At 35.7% G+C, this 21,399-nt stretch overlaps 1 protein-coding gene across 13 annotated transcripts in view; it reads left to right on the top strand.

Moving 5' to 3' along the window:
* ATP2B2 (ATPase plasma membrane Ca2+ transporting 2) overlaps window positions 1-16,042 on the top strand; it is a 446,707-nt gene extending 430,665 nt beyond the window's left edge. For 8 of the 13 annotated variants that reach the window (XM_076346016.1, XM_076346010.1, XM_076346020.1 and 5 more), the window contains one exon: window positions 12,654-16,042. In XM_076346016.1, the coding sequence (XP_076202131.1) occupies window positions 12,654-12,965 (312 nt within the window). In that variant the 3' untranslated portion in view covers window positions 12,966-16,042. Of the gene's footprint in view, window positions 1-1,810; window positions 1,983-8,232; window positions 8,289-12,653 lie in introns of all 13 variants that reach the window. The other 5 variants (XM_076346022.1, XM_076346021.1, XM_076346017.1 and 2 more) reach the window with 3 other exon arrangements.
* The last annotated feature ends 5,357 nt before the right edge of the window (window positions 16,043-21,399 follow it).

The raw sequence follows: 21,399 nt of genomic DNA, 5'->3' as shown, positions 1-21,399 counted from the left end.
TTAATTCTACTTTTGTACAGTGAACATTTCAGGTGAGTATTTAATTGCCTTCATATATAACTAATGGTTTGAGCCGTATTTTTTTTTCTAGATGCCAATGTGAACCTTAGCTAATGATTCACTTGCACCCCTATTCCATATGCTAACTCACCTCATATTGTATTTTTTTACTGTGATATCTGTATTGGACATGTAATTAAAAATAAGTCTGCTGCAGAAAACACAGAGCAAAGCTGTAAAATGTTGTGATGACTGCTTTAATACGGTACATCTGTTAGTGTGCACATTTAAATGGATGTTCTAAACAGGACTCTCAAACAGTGGGTCAGTGAACAAATCAGCTGTTTCATGTTTGTATGGTAAAAGTTCAGTGTGACAATTTTACAGCAGTAACCTTTGATCCCTTTTACAGCTGGCTGTGATATGATTATTCCCATAAAAACATGCAGGAAGATAAACAATGATGTCCAAAGATGAGATTATGGGAGGGGATACATCCATACTATTAAAGATGAAGCCATATTAATTTTTTTTATTCCTAAGACTGACCGCAGCAGAAAATGTTAGCTGATTTATTATAGTGCTTTCAACTTGGAAAATTTAGGAGGGATTGCACCAAGATTTGTGCTGTTTTCATTGATAAATATACCACTTTACCTTCTCCCAACTACTTTCTAGGCTGTGTATCTTCAGAAATCTGAGTTGCAAGATACAAATCTGGTAACAGTGGGTTACTTCAATTAAGTAGTTGGTTGAATTCTTCTAATTGATACTACTACTGCGCTGCTTTGTCATGTTGTGGTTGTACTAATGTAACAAAGAGGACATTTTGGTGTGTAGGGATTTGTAGCGTATATTTACTCCTTGATATTATCTACTGCCAATCGCTGGCTTTACGTTTGTACACAGCCTGCTTTTTATTGGGTTATCCTGGTGACAAAGAACGCCTTGAAATACTCAGCTCTTTTTTTTAACTCATCTTCTGTGGTGATGAATAAAGCACTCAGGAAGGTATTCAGGATGGATATATCAAACAGTGCATACAATAGACATATGAAAATAACAAGTAGAAAATTGTAATGTTATTTGCTGCAGTAGTCAATCCAGTTCCACATCATTTTCTGTGTGATTTTAAGTGCTCTGTGTAAAGATAAAATATTAATTTTTAAAATCTGTGGTTATAAAAGACCAATATTCATTATCACTATGCTTAATTTATACAAACTTTCATTATAGAAAAAGTCAGATAAAATATTGGAACACTTTCTATTTTATCAAGCTGGTATACTGACAACCCTGTTTTTGTAGACAAAATGGAGTCATATTTTGAAATTTTAAAGGTTTTTTTGGTTTGGTTGGGTGTTGTCCCCATCCGTGTCCCCCCCCCCAAATTCCAATTATGTGACTGAATTTTCCTCCCTCTGGAAGAACACCTAGAGAGCAATAACAAAGTAATTTTATTCTCAGTAGGAAAAAAGTGGAGATTAGTTATATCAAGTATTCCAGTTTTATTTATTTTATTTGCATATAAATAAAATGGTTTACATTTTAAAGATTGCTATTTCAAATCTTCTAGTTGTTGAAACTGATGCAGCTCCACTGCCTCCTATGGAGCTGTTTCATTATATCCAGGCAGAAAATTTGGTTCATTTCATATCTAAAAACATTCAAAGGAACACTTAAAAGTATTTATTTCAATTGAAGTAAAACTGTGTGCACGGTTGATTTATTGTTTATCATTATTATTCCTGTCAGTATGCAACTGTATCCATACTTTAAGCAACTTGTCTCATTCTTTCCTCCATTACAGATCGAAGTAGTCAATACTTTCAAGAGTGGCACTTCCTTTCAGGGGGCTCTAAGGAGACAGTCCTCCGTCACAAGCCAGACCCAGGATGTAACCAATATTTCTAGCCCTAGTCACGTATCGTTATCCAATGCTCTTTCCTCTCCTACCAGCACATCTGCTGCTGCGGCTGGGCGTGAGTGTGTATTCTTAATGCATCAGACCTACAGAGATGCCAACTTACGTAGCAGTCATTTGAGACTAAGCTACTTTGCCCTTTCCCATTTTGTCCTGTTACGTTTATTAGTTTACACATACCCAGAAACACATTACATGATTACTTTGTGTACAGTAGATACTCTCCATGATTCAATACAAGTTTTGTTAACTTACTGTTAGGACAGGAATTTCTAGTCATTTTTTATCCAGTGTATGGAGATTCTGATTTTATTTGAGGCTTCTGTATCATGTTATCTCAATCTCATTGGATATATTTTCTACTGCTTATAAAATATGCACTTTAAATGATTCTACAAATATCTTATATTAAGCAATACAGCTTGTCAGATAAAAGATCATTCCATCTGGAAGACTGTGTGTAATATAGGTCACTCACGTCCAAGAAAGATGTACTCTGATTAGCACAGGTACAGGAAGGATCAAGGAAATAGAGAATCTAGTTTATGATGCAAGGCTAAGGGATTAAGGTTTACATGAATGGTGAAAGAATAGATTTGTTATCTCTAAATTCACTGGGAGGTAAGCATTAAGGAAGGAGGGAGCTAGACAAGTTGAAGGGCAGTGTTGAAACAACAAAATAAATGTGGTAACAAATTTCTTTGCTAGAAGAAGCAGGTTTCTAAACACTGAAATCCTGACACAGCTTTCTTTAGATGCAAACAAAGCATCTAGTGAAGAGGTAGTGAAGTGAATAAAAACTTTGGAGTGGCTAATAAGAAAGGGCTGCTTCACTGACAGAAAAATTCCAGTTGCTCAGGAAGACTCTTGCAGATCTAACTTTGATTTTATATTTTTATTTTTATTTATTCAGGACTGTAAGTAGCTATTTTGTTTTACAGCATAGACAGCTTTAAAATAATACTTAAATTTATAGAACTGAGTTTACAAGCTTGTCACTTAATTCACAAAATAACGCAGTATATTCCTTATGTAAGTTTTAGAGAAAAGCTGGCCAAACAGACAAGAAGCCAGTCTTGTCTGTCTGGCCAACAGACAGAGGGAAGGCAGAAAGAGACAAGGCAGACAAAAGAAGGAAATAAAATTCCAGAACTCCTGCAGAAAAAAAGGAAGCTTGACCTTTCCATTCAGTTTGAGTGCAAACCCCTTCAGTATTTGAACATCAAGCAGACATGCATTAGAAGTTTTGTTGGAATTAAAAGCCAAAGGAGAAACTTTGCTTTTGCTAGGAACCCAAAGAGCCATTAAGGTTCCAACTTTGGCAGTTGCTCCTTGGAGAAAATTTGTACCTTTTCCTGTCTTTTCTTGGGAAGCTTGACCTGCTAACTTTTACTCCAACAGCACCAACCGTTTCAAGGGCAGCAGCACGATCAAGAGAAGCAAAGTCACTGAGCTGAGTGCCACTGCTGTGTCACAGGCACTGTAACCTGCTTCTCAGAACTCAGAGCCCAAGTTCACCGATTTCCACACTGAGCAGGACACAAAACACCACACACAAACCATCCTTTCATCCAGGGAACGATTTCCCATAATAGCATTTCTACGTTTGAGCAGAAAACAGAGAGCAACTCATTCTGCTGTGGTAAATGTTTCAATAACATCCTGTGGCCAGCAGTCTGAAAGGATAGAGCTAATAAAATTAAAATAGACAATATATCTTCTCTTTCTTCTCTCTGTTGCAGCAAAGCAACTAAGAATTGAATTGACTTGTGTCTTGAGAAAGGCCTTACTAGGTTATGGGCTGAAGTTAATTAATAGGAGAAAGCATAATCTGCAACAGTCTTTGATGTCTCTTTTTATTTGGAAAAATAAAACAGGTCTACTGAGCTCATCAGTTATAGCCACATTTATTCAGTAAAATAAAAACCATATGAATGATTTGTTAAGCTACCCAGAGATATGTATCTCCATTACAGAGGACAATTAGAGATTGGGCCTTTTGAAGTGGTTATTCTGGACTGTTAGTATTTTATTACCGCAGTATAATGTCTGTTTAGTATCAAACCAGCGTGTGCTTCAAATTATAACCCTTAGGGAAAGTTTTGATTTATTAATACAATGACACAAACCTAATGAATGACAGTGAAAAAGCAAAAAAAAAAAAAAAAAAAAGAAGGGTTTTATTTTTAAATTGGGTATTTACAACTGGTTGTTCATCTTCCAGAACCTGGAAAAACTTTCCTAATCCAAATTTCGTAGAAATGGGGTACGTTTTTGTGAATTGGCATTTTCTGAGAAAATTTCAGTTGCAAGATGCACACCTAGGTCTACTTTTCAGCTCCTTGCTTAAAATGTATGTGGTGGGACAGGACTGACTTCTTTCCTCTTAGCTGCTCAGAACGAATTAAACCCTAAATCATTACCTTCTTCCTATGGGGTGGAAGGGAATAATAGGATAATTTTACCTCTGACTTTGAAGCCTTTCCCTCTCTTCAGGAATCTTAAAAGTATTGCATATGTAGATATATTATGGGGAGTATCAAGGGAAAACCTTAAGGGTATAGCGAAGACAAAAGGGTCTAATACTTGAAAGGGCCCAGTATGAGATACTGTCAGGAAGGTTTATTTTCAGAGAAATGGTGCTCAGCATGTTGCAACAATCGGGATATTTCAGGTGTCATTTTGGGTGCCCAAAATGCAGAGGTTCTGATATGAATACCTCATAAAAAATACAAGAATCGCATGATGCTCTATCAATAAGAATAAGTAAGTCTAGTTTAACAGAGCATTTATGCAGTTCTTTACTAATTGTATAGCTTTTTAATATATAGTTCATTGTGACACCTCACCGGTCTGTGAGACTACTTCTGCAGATTTATAACAACATTTTGGAATTTTTTAAAAAAATGTATTTTTTCTAGTATTTTTGGGGAGATTAATGTTTGATTCAAAGGTTAGTGCATGCTTAAAAAGAAATCTGCCTGTCAAATGCAGCCACATCTACAGTAGTTTGTGAAAGAGATTTGCAAGTTATTACCTGAAATTTTCAGCTATTCATAAATACGGCACATTCAAATCTTTCATAGGGTTGTGGAATACCTGACTTAAAAGCAATTTATACAAAGGAATATTTACTACAGTACCAACGTTTCCCTAGTTATGCTGATACGTTTTAGCTGTCACAGTGTTTCTGCCAATAACAAATTACAAATTTCTGGATGTCAGCATTAATTGATAACGATGAGGTCCATATTATGAGTCTCTTATCTCTCTTGAAAAACGTTGCAGCTTTAAAGAAACATAGTGAAAATTTCTGCAAATTGAAACCTGGCATTTTATATACTCTGATAAAAGTAGAAAATCTATTTAAATGCAAACTAAATATGCACACGTATTTAATATGCACACATTTAAGCTACAGAAAATGAAAACGTGGGAAAAATAAGGCTCTGTATGCAATATGGTCTCGGCCAAGTTCTCAGGTTTTGTCCTGTCATGTGCATGAACACACAGACACACATATATGCACACAATCTTCTATCATTGGAAAGCTGTTACACTACAGAGTTAAAAGTGGTTTTAGATACCAGGCTATCCCATACCGGCTTTGGTGGATATGTATTTTATATGCATGTCTTTCTATGTTTTATTTTGGGAAAACAAAATCAGATCCAGTGGGGCAATGGAGCATCTTTTTTACTTTTGAAGCTCAGAATTAGTAACACAAGATGTTAACTTGTGCTTAAAATTAAGTATATGCTTAAAGCCTTTGTTACTACATTGCTTAATTAGGTAGAGGATGAGTAGATCTAACTGTACACAAAGTAAACAAGTTATTCTTTATCCTAATCTGTTTATATCTGGTTCTCAGATGTTGTTTATATTATCAGTAGGTAACCCTTTCAAAAGAACATGGTTTCAAATTTTCCAAGACGCACGCACATTTAATATTCCTTTGTACTTGCTCTTTCTCCTTCCTCTCCTTCTCAGATATAGTTAATACTGTTCCTAAGTGGAAGCAGCCAGAAATTGCAGGTCCCTTACAAAAAAACCTCCTTTCTTTCATAAAAGGTTATAATTAAAAAATATTGTTAAGTGTAGGAAACACTGGGGGAACAACAAACAAACAAAAACAAACCCCACCAAAAGGCAACCTCCCAGATCATGAATCTGCTGTAGTTTCTGTATTTGCAAGTTCCTTTTTCTTTGTTCTGTTGAGGTCTGTCATTTTTGTCTGAGATTTTTACAAGTGAGTATTTAATGGAATCACTCACAACTTTTTATTATATTAACTGTAGCAACAGTGGCCTCAAACAAGCCACTTGTAAGGATGACACAGGAAAAAATACACAGTGATGTCTCCAAATTTTATAGCAGCCAATTAAAATCTTACCAAGCAATCACAAAATATTCTCAGAAGTATTTGCCCGTCATACAGATCTCTGAAGGTTTTTTGGGGTTTTTGGTTGGTTGGTTGGTTTTTAAAAAGTGTTGTCAAGCAAAAGATGAGCATAGCACCCTTAAGGCTGTATTTTTGCTCTGGTTCACTTTTTGGAGGGGGCTACAATCTTCAAAAGTGGGGCTAATTTTCATGGAAAGACAACTTTTTTCATTTTCCCTTTAATTAAAAAATAGTTGAAATTTATCAGAATTGCCAAGAAACTGTCATTTATAGGTAGAAGCTTGACACATGCAACATTTGCCTTGGAGTGGCACAAGGGCATAAGCATCTGCAAATTGTGTCAAACTAATGTAAGACATTCAGCAAGCTTAATTGTAGTGCCTATTATAGTCCATTTACTAATAGATAATTTTAAAGAGAGAGCTTAGTTTAGCTATTTGTAATCTGTTGTGTATGAAAATCAGATTCTTTTGTATCAAGAAAAACTATTTACCATTCCAGCAGCTTTTGCTTTTCTAGATTTCTTACATATTTAATTTCCTATAAATGTAATCATCATTCAGCTGGACAAACTTTACAACTAAAACTTAAGATAAAATCTTAAGTTTGGATCAGATTTTCTAATGAAGAAAAATGGGAACAAATTTCTTAAAATATATTTCTATTTTAATAAATGTTAAGGCAAAGATTACTGTCCAATACTGATCTATATTCAGATCACAGACCAAGTCAAGTGGGCATACCAGCCTTAGTGAAAAAGTCAGTTGCTTTCTGTGGCAACATGGCATAACTATCACATGAGGAAATGGAACAAGCAGAACTTAAGCGAAGTCCACATCTAAAATTATGTTTATAAAAGTTGCACCATTTGGGAACATCATTAAACTAGAGACAGAGGTACCATACTAAAGCTTAAAAGTTCCCACTGGTTATAACCAAGATTTCACAATCCTGCTGGGAAATGCAAGATCAAAATCAACTTCTGTATATCTTCCCTGTAGGGAAACTAACTAGGTTTAAAGTCTAAATATAAAGCCAAGTCCTCAACTGGAGATATGGCATGGCAAGAAGGGTTAGACTCCTAACACAGAAATACGTTCTTTCAAAGGGTTGTGTAATATATTTAAACTTTGCCAAATCTGATACAAAAATGTCAGACTCCATAATTTTGCAACAATCCTATAATAAAGGAGATACGCTATGGAAAGCCCTGCATATGGTTCTGATCTCATGCTCTAAAATTCAGTGGAATAATAGGCATATGAACCTTTTGTGAAATGAGAATCAGGCCTGAGGATTTCACAGAATACGTAGGTTTTCTATTTTCCTCTTGCTGCATGTGGTTTGACTTTTCAGCAGCACTTACTGGATTTACTGCGTATTTATTTAGAAAGAGAGTGGTGCAGATAATGTTATGCATCTGTTTCACTCATTAAAGCAGAAACCTAGCAATTATAATTTTTCTAAAATTTATTGGGTTTTTTTATTTTATCTGTGAATTTGCTCAACTTCTGCATCATACAATCCAGAACATACTAGCCACAACATTTACAGGTGACTCCAATATATGCAATATCTCCTCCTGTGGATACCTAGTCTGATTTTACTCACCTAAAACTGGGAGGATTCAAAAATAAACAACCCCAAATATACTGAAGATATGCCTTCTATTTCAAAGCTTTACATATGCGATAGTACTTGACCAAACTCATTTACCTTTGTATACTTATAGTCTTGATATAGAATAGTATCAGTTACACATAAGAGTTGGCATCTCTTTGCAAAATTGACCTCTTGTTTACAATTTTATACTAATCACCTCACTGATCTTTCAGTATTGAATTTATTTGCTTTTGCAGTGCCCTACTCTCTACTGTCTGAATATTAAATGTGTTTGTTTTCCCAGAGGGCTAGAGAACATTGGACAAAAGGGTTCAGCAGGAGAGAGTGAAATAAAAAGAGGTTGTGAGTCTTTAACCTTGAGCCTGAAATGAATGTGAACCAAACTCAAGATACTTGGCTTATATGAAGCCAGGTAAACATTCGAGTATAAGCCCACACACTACCAACCATAATACATCTGTTGATGCTTAACAGGCCTTGTGTATTTTGCCTAGATTGTTGTACTTAGGAGTGAGATTCTGAACTTCATCTTTTTCTTCTGATGGGAAAAATCAGTAGTATCTAAAATTCTATTTCTTTTATTTTTCTTGCCTGATGCAGTATAATAAAGCTAACTTTCAAGGTGGCATGAAACTGAAGAGTTTTTTCTATTACAGCTACAGAGAAGAAAGAAGTGGAAACTTATAGCAATGTCAAAAATGTCCTGAAGTGTTGTCCCCACGGTCTTTTGTTTAAAAGCAGTTCATTTTTTTCTGTTGTCTCCATTACTGTGAGAAAAGGGAGCTGTATCACACTGTTTGTCTTCCCTTGGCATTGTCAGTATCATAAAGAAATACCATTACATGAACTCTACATAGTTCATAATAAACCAACACTTTCTAGGTTCTATCCATCATGGGTATGTCCCTGCTTTTACATGCTGTACAACCATAGCAACATTATATGAAGTTCATCCGCTTTATTTTATCTTCAAAAAGTGATGTGGGCTTTGTTTCAGCAGAGCCCCTAAACATTTTTACACCAGATATTACTTCAAATCTTGAACTTAAGCATGTATTAAAAGAATTTGTTGCTGTTGGGCCATGTAACTCTGGGTAAATAATATTTTTTCAGTTTTTAGCTTACATATGGTAGTATTATTACATAGAAATTAAAATGCCACCTTTGTATCCAACAAACCCTCTAACTTTGTTTCCACTAACATAATGAAAGAAGAAGGTTTTGTTCCTGTAAGCAAGAATTTGATACATTGGGGGACAGACTATGAATGAGATTTTGAATTATATTGTAACGCAGAAATGCTGTCACTGAATGAGGTGTGACACCAAGAAAATAAATGTTTTCTTCTAGATGCCAAGCTAAATATGCAAAATTTAAAGTTGGGGAGGGAGTTTCTCCGTAAGTGAAAAATTAATGGAAAACATATATACATCTCTGAAACTGTAGAGAAATTTTAAGAAAAGAAGGTAGTTTTCTACAGCTCCTTAGTGAAGAAAACTTACTAGAAAGCTAACTTTATGTATTCTCAGCTTTAGGGATTTGCCCAAGTTTGGCCCTTACATTACCATTGCATTCAGAAGATCAACTACTTTAGATATCAGCAGGTCTGAACTAGTTCTAAGCTAATATTTCCAGTAAAAATCACTAAAACAAGTAGAAGCTATTCTAGTAACAGCTAAATGTTCCTGCAAGACTTGAACAGTCCATGCCAAAACTTTGGCACAGATCTTCACACAAAGCGATACGACTGCTGGCTGATTGTACATTCTGCAGTTATATCTTCAGATTGTTGTGTAAACACATCTAAGCAAAAGATGTTAGTGTAGTGTTTTTCTTTCAATGGATCATTTAGTTCAAGCAGTCACTGCGGATTACCAAATTCAGGTCATGGCAGGCAGGTTTTCGTAACCGAGGAATGCCAAATTTTGGTATTAAATGCAATATAGATGCTTTCCCTACTACGGAACTTGGAGCCTCATAAACTGAAATCAGTTCCTCCCTTGCTAACCCGTAGAGGCTTAAATACAGTTTGTGCGACTTGAAGAAAAGCTTTACTTTCATTGGGTTCTGCTGGATCTGTACAAGCATAATATCAAATTGCAAACCTTTTTATCTAAGTAAAAATTTACTTTACCTTTTTTAAAAAGAATCCAGCTGGCAAGCAGAACCTAAATCTATGCAATAGGAAGTGGCTATATTCAAGAGAATGAAATTATTTTGTGAGTTGATAAGATATAGCAAACAGCTGCAACTGAATGAGATGACTGTTATTTTTATTTAGGTAGCAGGAATAATAGGTAGCTTTGCAGAAAATGTCACCATATCAGCCCATACTATAAAGTAAGCATGTTACAAAAAGCTTCCTAATTTAAATAGGACAATATAGTAACATGTTTTTAAGATTGCCTTGACAATACATACTATTTTTTTCATTGTTTAGACTAATTACTTTGCACTTTAAAATACAAGATGGAAAGGCATAGAGAATGAGGGAATTAGTATGTCACCTCTTCCCCATGAGTTCAAATCCTATCTTTAGTAATGGAAATGAATCTCTTATCCCAGTCTGTTTGTTCACTATACAGAACCATCACGTAGCACAGCAGAACTCAGAGATTCAGCTCTCATAAAACCCTGGTTTATAATTCCAGGTGCTCTGTCAAAGAGGTGTGAGGTACACTATATGACTGTAGTGTGTAAAATTTATTCTTCTTATCTTCCTCTTGTCTTGCACCTCTGCCAACCTCCTAAAATCTTCTAGTATCCCAAGATCTGGACAAGCCGTTCTGTACCACTCCAATCCTCTTATTTTGAGGATAAGCAGTCACATGAACTACTTTTTGTACTGTGCCCTGCTGTTACCAAATGTATGTATAATGAGAAGGGAGAGTATTTGGACTGACCGAAGGCCGTGTATCTGAAGATGGCATGACTTACTTCTGCTGTTAGGATTTTTGAAAGATGAAGAATATCCAAATTTAGAGAACGTTAACAAGGACAAAGGTCAAAGAGATGAAAATACAAGTCAGCCTTTTTCTCAAATGTGCTGAAATTCTGTACAACATGGACAACTCCAACCACAGGATCAGCTAGATCCCACAGCTGTATCACTGTGACCCTATGCCATTACTAAAATGCAGTCTGCCAATTAAAAGAGGAATTAAAGCTTTACAAATTAGCGGTGTATTAGGCCAACCAATAATGTGCAGCATATTTACATGTAAAAAGATACACATGCCAACCACCAAACCATTTCAAATGTGTGTGGAGAAGCTTTCACAATGCCTGCTTGCACCTTTTCTGCCTCTGCCTGTGTTTTGGTCTCGCCTCTAAGAAATGCTAAAAATTCGCTCATGGACTACGTGGAAGTGGAAGGATAGAACTCATACTTAGTCATAAAACATTTGCCAACAGATCACGTTTTGCCATTCTGTTTTTTCCTCTCTGCCCCCCCACCTCCTTCCAAAAAGTTATGTTTTCTTCAGCAGTAAACCAGCACAAACCTTTACTTCTTTTCCGAACTGATAGGTCACTGCGATATAGACAGCATCCCTCCCTTTGCCCACCCACAGAGGACTTCGTGTCCTCACTCTGCAATGCTCCTCACTCCGTTCCTCTCATTTCCTACTGGGAAAGCAATTTGCATTGTCCCTGACAGCCTAATGGGCTGAGTCTTGTAGTTTATTTTCACCTGTGTTCTTACTGTCAGGTGGTTAATGACATTAGATTGACCCTGGCACAAGTCAACTAACCTAGTTTAAAGACTGCATATATGGCATAAATTGTGTCGTTTTCAGCATTTAACTTCGCAGTTTTACATCTGAGACACAGAAAATGAAAAAGCTTGCTGTTTAACAATGTAATTCAATTCAACCCAACAATCAATACATTATTTTATTACATGTTTTATATATATTAAAAAGTTAAATGGCTAGAACAGTGGGTCTATACTCGAGTGTTTACCTCACATATGCATGAAGGAAAAATAAAAGTTGGTTCAACAATACTATGTTCACATTATCCAGGCTTCCAAGTGTAGTTGTTGTGTGCAAGTTATCTCTGTTCATGTGGTAACTGTGATTTTTATTTTTTTTTTCCCTGCGGCAGCATGATTATGCTTAGTACTTTGTCTGCTTGGCTTTTTGTGCTCTTGGCTGCATTCATTTAGATTTTGCTTTAAAACATTGATATTACTTATAGTTTTTACACTTGGCTCCTGTGTGTGTCTCATACGTACCCATCCAACTGTGTCTGTTCTGTGCTTTTCTGTTTGTGAAGTGTGATATGTTATGTGTAATGGTTCTTTAACAATACAAAAGAGACTTTTTTTAATTAAAAAAGCCTTCCTACTTACTCACTGCAAAACTATCAACATGCATGGTTTTACATTTGCATTACAATTAACATGGCTTGTCTTTTACTAGGGATGTACCACACGAGTGGACGTTCGCTTTCTTTAACCAGTACTTCCCATCAGTTCTTTGATGGCTTTAAACTTAATTTATTTTAATATTGCAGTTGATACAGATATTCAAAATGCACATAACTGAGCCACTCGTTTATGTATATAACATCCAGAGACTATGGACTTCAGCTGCCTGCACTGCCCTAACCATATGCTACATTTTTCACAAAGTATTCTCTAACACGGTGTTGCCCTTTGAAGGTGCTACCTCTGACACCTCTTTCCTTTTCTCCCCCCAGATCCGCGTCGTGAAGGCATTCCGTAGCTCTCTCTATGAAGGTTTAGAAAAACCAGAATCTAGAACCTCTATTCACAACTTTATGACTCATCCTGAATTTAGGATAGAAGATTCCCAGCCCCACATCCCACTCATTGATGACACAGACCTAGAAGAAGACCCTGCTCTCAAGAAAAACTCGAGTCCACCATCTTCGCTGAACAAGAACAACAGTGCTATCGACAGTGGAATAAATCTTACAACTGATACAAGTAAATCAGCTACCTCTTCTAGTCCAGGAAGCCCAATACATAGCCTGGAGACATCACTTTAGCTGAAAAGGTCACTGCAAAAAAAATTGAAATAAAATAAAATAAAAAAACCCACAGCAACCGAAATATATAAATATATATATTAAAAACATTGCTGGCTGAAAAGCTGTTTGAACTCTTATTCACTCTGAGATAAGTGAATGAAATGTTGATCACAATGGTTTTGGGGAAAGAATGAATGGCTGATTTACATACCCCCCTTGTTCCCTTTCAGAAAAACAAAAAAAAAAATCCTCCTGCATGAATGTACTGTACACTTCTGGCCCTTCCTTCTCTCTTTTTGTTTTTTTTTTATTTCCTTTTTTTTTTCCCTCCTTAAGCAGGAACTGCAGAGGACTTCTTTCTGAGGCTATTTATCCAATTCACTGGTCTGTGAGTTTTTTGAAATGCTTGTGTGGCATGGACTCAATTGTATAGATTAATTTAAATAACTTTTTTGAAGTTGCAAAGCTTAACTTGCACAGTAGATTTGCACCAGTTGGACGAGGAACTTAAACATTTATGAGATTATATATAGAGATATATACATATAAGTATATACATAATTAATTATATATATGTATATATCTATCTATATATATAGTTATATATATATAAAGTTTCTTTGTTGGCATGTTGCCTTGTTTCTGCTCAAATTGCTCTGACTATTTTAACTTATTTATGTCCTAAAAAAGAATGTAATTTGTTTACAAACCTGTAGATAATATCCTTAACTATTTGTAGGGTTAAGAAAGCACTTCCTGCCGAAGTAGTATAAAAATGGCTCAGCTCAGCTCATTGAAAACATCTGTACTATCACACCCTGGATATTTTATTACAACCATGTTCTGATTTCTGCCTGATTTTTTTTTTGTTGTTGTTAAATAATGTAGATACTGCTAGTAAATAACAAAAGAAGCCAAAATATAACACATTGGATGTAGCATTGTGATCCTATATACAGGGAGGTAAAACAGGCTTCCTTTGTTTCAAATAAAAATCAAAATGATCAGGTTCTCTCTTTTTTTTTTCCCCTCTGATAATCTGCTTGAATTTGTGTTGGTGCAACTTACAATAATGGAGGCTATTTCATTCTTTAAACATATGGCAATGGCTTCCAAAAATAATTTTAGATAGATATTATATGAAACTGAGTTGAGTTTATAAATATAATTTAAAATAAGTTATATTTGGTTTGTCTATATGGAGATAAAACTAATGTTAAAATATTGTGATATATTGTGTTAATCCTTTTCAGTTAGTAATTTAGGCATTTATTTCCTTATTACTGGCAAAGTATGGGCTGTTGGCATTTTGGATGAAAATCACTGTAGGTTGTTGCTTTGATTTTTTTTAAAAGAAAAATATAATTTCTGCACTATTAGGTCTGAATGAAACTTTATTAATTGTATATTGAGATGATCTTTGTGTGATTTTTTTTTTTTTTTAACCAAGCTTGTCTTCCTGTAGTCACAAGGTATACTGTAACACAGTAATACATTGTTTTACCTTGAGCTTTCTACGAAGAAAGCTATTTTGAAAACCTGCAGTATGGAGGGTGAAAAATATTTTTCAAGATGGTAACAGCCCTGATAACTTAAAATTTATGAGCTTATATAATTGCTATGTCAACCACTTGAATGCTAAGCACTTTGTGGATCACAGATTTTTCATAAATAATTTTGTATTTAATATAAAGTTTGCTTGGAGACTTTTCAGCATATGATCTTTTCCATAATTGTACAGTGCAAAAGACATTTTGAATTACACGATTGATTATGCCAGATGTGTTGAAAAACACTCTCAAACTAGCGTGATAAATTGATTTGTTAAGGTATTACTGGGTGTCTTAAAGTTGGCTCATAAAGTGGTGCATCTCTGCAGTCACAAGAACTAAACCAAGCCAGAACTCTCCAAAACAAGATTAGACTCATGGCCAAACTGCAGACTGAACTGACTAAAATGTTTTCAGGGTGCATCAAGACTATTCAGCCAGGTAAAGCTCTAATCAGCTTGAATTGCCAGCTTCCGGACTTTTGTGTAGAAGCTTGAATGTTTTTGGCTCAAACTCTTAGTTCGCTATCTGATCCAAACTTTTCGCTGAACAACAGAACAGGTCTTTGAAGGCATATACAACTCTCTTTTCAACAGATAATGTGACCCGTTTCTTAACAGTAAAAAGCTAGCATGAAAACATAATTATTTTAGCTAACTCCTAGCAACAAAGTGATTGAAACTCAGTCAGGATTGTTCGCTTTGTAAATATGGTGATTAACCTTTGTATAACATGTATTGGGTTTCTATGGCCTATTTGGGATATCATATTCAGAAGAAAAAAAAGTGTTATCTATTTACAGGGAAGCCTCTAGCTTTGGACTTGAACATCTACAGAAGCTATTAATACTGGAACAATTTATTTTCAGCATCTTAACACTGACTGTTTGCCTTTTTATTTTCAAACACTCTTCATATTTTTTCTTGGTTCCATTTTTTTTAAATTTTCCTGTAGGAGTACCCCTCCCTAAGGTACCATTTGCAGACTTGAAAACTGTTAAGAAAATGAACACTGCATTCTGTGTATATATAGTAAAACATATATAAACTGAGATGCATAGAAAACTTGGGCTTTTGTGAGCAGAGACTGTGCTTTATGTATATGATAAATGATAGACTTTGTTTTTTTTTTTAAAGCAGAATAGCTATGACCTTTCAACTACAAGTCGTGCATCACAATTCCTTTCTTTTATTGCTTGACCTCTCTGTGATGGGAACAATGGATCAAAAACCAAAATGATCAGTTTGTTAAAATTCCCTGCAATATATAAATGCTCGCTCTCTACGTACTGTACTTAGCAGCATGAGATTTGTGGACAACAATACAGTGGTACATTGGCAATCCATCCCACTAGGGGTTATTAATATATGTTCATTCATCTGTTTTTATGAATTTTTTTATCTAGACAATAATTGTAAATAAAGAACTTACTCTGTCTGTTCATTTAATACTATGCAAAAGGTTATGCTTTCTATTGTTATTCTTATTCCTACAGTGTGATGCTGGAATGTTTGTGGTTTCAAAAAAAAAAAAAAAAAGACAAAAGTAAGTAAAATATGTGATGTAAATTATTTTATAGTTTGAAACAAAATTATAAAGTTTTACTCTTGCTGCTTTCTGTCTAATAGATCTCTCTTGGCAGGAGCACAAGTGGAAAATTTAAAGAAATAAATTCACAAAGCAGCATGAACAATAATGGTCTGAACGTAACAGCTTTCTTTATTTTCACCTGAGGTCATTAGATCTAGCTCTGGATTCCAGCTGGGATATTTTAATGTAAAGGTGTATGTAAATCTTCTGGATTGGCAGTAAGAAGCCTGCTCACCAGTCAGTGGTTACACTTTCATTACACCCAGGCGATGAGTCAGCCCAGAGTGCTTTTAATTCCTGTCTGACTATGGGTCAGCGTAATGCCTAGAAAGATAACTTGGTCCATGCTGTGGTGGTGCACGGTGGTGGGAATGGCTGATGTGAATGCTGCAGCGAAGTCGGCTGAAATTACTAAGTACAGAATAAGTAAAATGGATGAAGCCCCTGTGAATTTGCATGTGAAACAATTCGTTTAATCTTGGTCCTAAGACCAACAGACATCAAAGTCTGTTTTCCTATCACTTTGGCCCACGTGACATATCCCTCCATTTATATATATTTTTTCATCTCTTTCCCCCCCGTCACGATCAGAAAAATGATCTTTGAAACTTTCTAGAACTGGGGAGTTCAGTCCAGGACTCGTTCCCTGCCAGGGAAAAATGAGGGAATTCCCATTCTGGTGCTCAGACCCTCAGCTCAGAAGTTCCTTCTTTTTATTTCAGCTTAGACTAATGCAGTTGTTCCATAAACTGCAATACAGCCGGTGATCATACAGTATTATTGCACTAGCAATAGCAAGGTTTAGAAGTTAGCCAAACAGACATACTGGGTTGAACTTCTCACAAAAGGTGTGAGGTGAGTAACTCTCATATAATCTCATTTTTAAAGGGAAAATGCTTCAAATGAGAGATTTTCCTGTCTTCTCACCTAGATTCCAAGCTTTTACCCACAAATTCTGTATGACAAGAAATATTTGATAGCGGCCAAAACTACAATGAAACAGTACTATGCTGGGAGAAAAGTTACCAATAAATAAAAATGTATTCAACACAGTAAATTCAACAAAAACCCTACAGAAAACTGTTGTTAGTTAGACAGCAGATTTCTTGGATTAATTGAGCTTTACAACTACTTTGGAATTAAACTGTTTTCTGCTTTGATTTTGTGAGCTCAGTCTAGGTAGCAATCTGAAAATACTTTTCTTTTAATTCTCTGTCACTCATTTACCTCCCTCCTACACACATAACTTTATTTACAGCCTTAGTCCAAGTGCTTTTGGCAGGACTCTTCATCTCTGCAAAAAAGTATGTGTGCGTTGAGGTGTTAGTAAGAAAGAGGACTGGGATTGTTAAGTGCGTTTTAAGCGCTGTGTATACGTTAAGCTGTCAGCTTCAGAGATCTATTTTGAGAGTTGCACCTTTTCAAGAGTGTTTGTGAAATACTTTCTTAGCACTGCATGGATGTGAGTCGTACCTGTAAATTTAGAAGAATAAGAGGGATGAAATTCCCCACTACACTAACTTCCTATTCTTTGCATCAAGTTGAAGATTCAGAAAGACACGTAGTATTTGAAGTTATTAGTCCATCACAGTGAACTAAGACTGATATCCTGATTCAAAATAAGAATGCAGGTTTTATTCTTGCCATTCTTCTTTTATCCATACTAAATACACTGCTAGGAAGACAACGAGGGTAGTCATGCATGCCTAGATAGAAAAATCAGGTGCTGATCATGTATGCTGATGCTACGCTAAATGCCACTATATGTATTTGTCATGAGATGCTGTACTGATACGAACTGGGGGAAATGGTTCATAAATAGTGGATGAAGGAGAGGCAAAAAGAGAAAAGCAGGGAGAAAGAGGAAGAAAATGCAGGTGCATATATAGTTCACTATATACTGAAATGAAATAAAACCCTAATTGCTTATTATTGGCTTGATCTAGGCATTGAGTTCTAATACAAAAGATACTCAAATAGTATTCTCTGTCTACCAGCCTTTTCCAACTAAAGTCCAAATTCATGAATAGGCTGAGGTTCCCAAAGTGAAGTCTAGATCTCTAGCTGGAAAACACTGATTTACAAAACTCTTGCTCAGCTGTTAGCCCAAACCCTGATGTCTGTTTGACCAGACGTTGACCAGAAGTAAATGTCATCTCCAGCACCCCCTTCCAACTTAATTTTTTCTATTATTCTATGATACAAAAATAAATGACACAAGTTGTGGTACTGGTTTACTTCAATGTAGTAGTGTGCTACTCACACAGGCTGTGAGAGGACCAGGGTTCAACACTTCAAACTTCCTGTTGGTATTACAGTATTATTATAGTTGCTTTTGAGGAACCACAAACAGGTAAGCAACAGACATTTCCTATTTACGTTTGTATTCCTGCAACAGTGTGAGACATTGACATAATCAAAGATAATAATAAAAAGTACATAATAAAATCTATTCATGGCCCAGATCAGGACTAGGGTCCACATGTAAATTGCCCTGGATTATAAAGTACAAATCCATATTTCTAATTTTATCAGTACATGAAATCTGTTTAGGTAATGCTCAGTTTTGTTCACCAACGTTGATATGAGGTACTGAATAAGACAGAGAAGTGTCTGATTTTGTTTTTCTTTTTGCAAACAGGTATTAACAGGCATATTATGATCTAACCTGATGGAAACTGAAGAGATGTTATTAAACAACTTATTAAACAAGGCAGACTGTTGAAAAACACAGAGGAAATATTTACAACAACATTTTCTCCCATATGTTCAAATAAACTTTGATTATCTGTGTATCTGGGACACCATGTTTGCCTGGTACCAACTGAAGTGTTAAATTCCAAATAAGGGAATGTGCTTTTCCACTTATTCTGTCTGTGATGGATTTGTTCACTTTCCGAGCAAATTATAAAGCACCTCCCTCTATCCCTTGTGTGTGTGCTTTTAAGAATCATTAGGAGTTGAGCTGGTATAAGCAGTGTTGGTGCCAGAGCCAATGAAATTACTTTAGATTTTACAAATAGTCTACGATATGAAAATTAGAAAAACAAGTTATCATCTAGTTTTCTTGAAAAAACTTTATAGAACGTTTATGTCATCTGTTTAAGATGACCCTGTATGTATTTGTAAAGCCTCCTACTGCTTTCATCAGTGGGTTATTTAAAATTATTTCAGATTCAAGTTTCGTGAGAGGCATTTTAAATTATTTTCTAAAAAGATTAAAGAAAATAAGATAAACAGTATTTGATGACAAATCGCATGAGTAAGTTGCCAATATTTTCTCATCAAAGCATGTCAACTAGGAAAGCTTTCTTATGCTTACTTTGCATAGGTATAATTAATTATAATTGTTAATTTGACCCATGTTTGGAGTTCTTTTGTAAAAGACAAAGATGACAGGAGTTATAGAACATGGCTACCTGTCATTGTGTACATAAATAGCACTTTATCTTTAGGAAGTAATTAGAATAGAATGCTTTCTGTCACAAATGAACATGCCAAATGCCTAATACTATTACATAACTACCTATGATAAACTTGCTATTCCACCAAAAAGCATCACGCACTCTCTTCTGTGCCAGCACTAGTGTTTATGTAGTTACATGGTCTGGAACAGACTGCTTATCTACTTTTTTTTTTTATTGTTGCTGGATAATTTCAGTTGCTTTCTACCCAGTTTCATGACTGGCCTCACCATATGATTTGGTGGGGGCTAGTGCTGGGGTGGAGAAACAGCAGCAACAACTGATCAGAGAATCAAGCCACAATTATTTCAGATTAAAATGACTGTTCTACCAAGCCTACAACAAAGGGAATGAACAGATGCCTCTAGAGCTCCCCATCCCCCAAAGACAGAGCATTCAGTGCTTTTGACTGCCTTTCTGTCTTACCACTAAGTTACCAAGCCTATCATAGAGAATTATGGTTTCAGAAGCAAAAATGCAGTCTCACTAGCATCTGCTCAGTGGCTGCTGTAAAGCAAGATGATTTTCTGTCAGACAGATGCTTGCATCTGACAAAATACCATCACGCTTCACATTAGCTGACATTCTTGCTGGAAGTATGAGCAAGGGTGCACAGACTGACCTCTTTACAGAGCTGTAGGATGTACAACATTGGCTGTATCTAGGGAAGCCATTTCGGATTACATATGTACCTTTATGGTGGAGTTTACCATCAAGAATTAAAATAACTTCTAGTTGGTTTTATTATCCTATTTTCTCTGCTTGTGAGGGATTTGGATATTTTCAGTATTTTTCTATTATATTTTCTGTGCCTATAAGCCTGAGGTGATAAAAATGGCCTTAGCGAAATATGCCTTTTTACTTATTTCCTTGTATTAATGTCAATAGCCTCCTATATCCCATGACTCCCTGATATAAATTGTATTTTCACTGTATGAGAAAACACAGAGAAAACCCACATTGGTTGAGTATGCTGTAGGGATGATTCAATTGCCTTTCTTTTCATTTTCATGTTTAAGGATAGAAGCACTACCTAATAATGACAAAGCATTTTGTCTCCTCAGTGTTCCTGCCCACCTGATGCTGCCAGTACATTTTGTTCTTGAAAATTTGCAGGCTGATCTATGGTATGCCACTGGCAGAGCATCCTTATGCTAGTAGTGAGCTAGTATAGCAGCGTGGAAATCTGCCATCCCTCCAAACACCAGGCACTGAAAATAATAGCTGATACAACTCTTCTGATACAACTTGGAGTTACCTCACATCAGAGGAATACTTTGCTGCCTAGTTATAGTCAATAAAATGTTTGCTTAAGATTTATGTTCCTTATCAATGGAGAACCCTAGCAGTCTTGCCATACTTCAGTGTTCATTTGTATTCTTGAATCCTGAAATGGGACGAAACTGTAGTTACAATTTGAGATTCCTTTGTTCAGTAGTTCATGTAATGCACATACTACATTGTACAAACCATGTCTTTATAAAAAAATTCAAAAGAAACTTTCTCCAGGTTCCCCAGCAATCTGAGATTTGGTGGGGAACTCAGGTAGTTAAACCTCATACTGAATGATCTCTCCTTATAAATTAGTTCCGCTAAACATCATTCAAAAAAATCTTATCAACGTAGAAAAATATTGAGCCTGCTTTTGGAAAATAGCAACTAGTCATGGAATTATCCTGGGCTCAGAAAACACCTACTTTTGATGTTAAGACTTCACAGGAATTCTCACGAAGGAGAGGAGAAGAAACCCTACGTTTACTGTGGTAGCAGCTTTAACAAAATACTGTTTGTTCCTGAGGCTGCAACTAAATGGTATCAGAACGGCAGAAAAGTCAGTATAGCTCTCTC

Source organism: Aptenodytes patagonicus, chromosome 8 (genome assembly GCF_965638725.1).
Source record: "Aptenodytes patagonicus chromosome 8, bAptPat1.pri.cur, whole genome shotgun sequence".
NCBI lineage: Eukaryota > Metazoa > Chordata > Aves > Sphenisciformes > Spheniscidae > Aptenodytes > Aptenodytes patagonicus.
The sequence above is the reverse complement of the archived record's forward strand: the minus strand, read 5'-3'. Positions and strand labels throughout refer to the sequence as shown.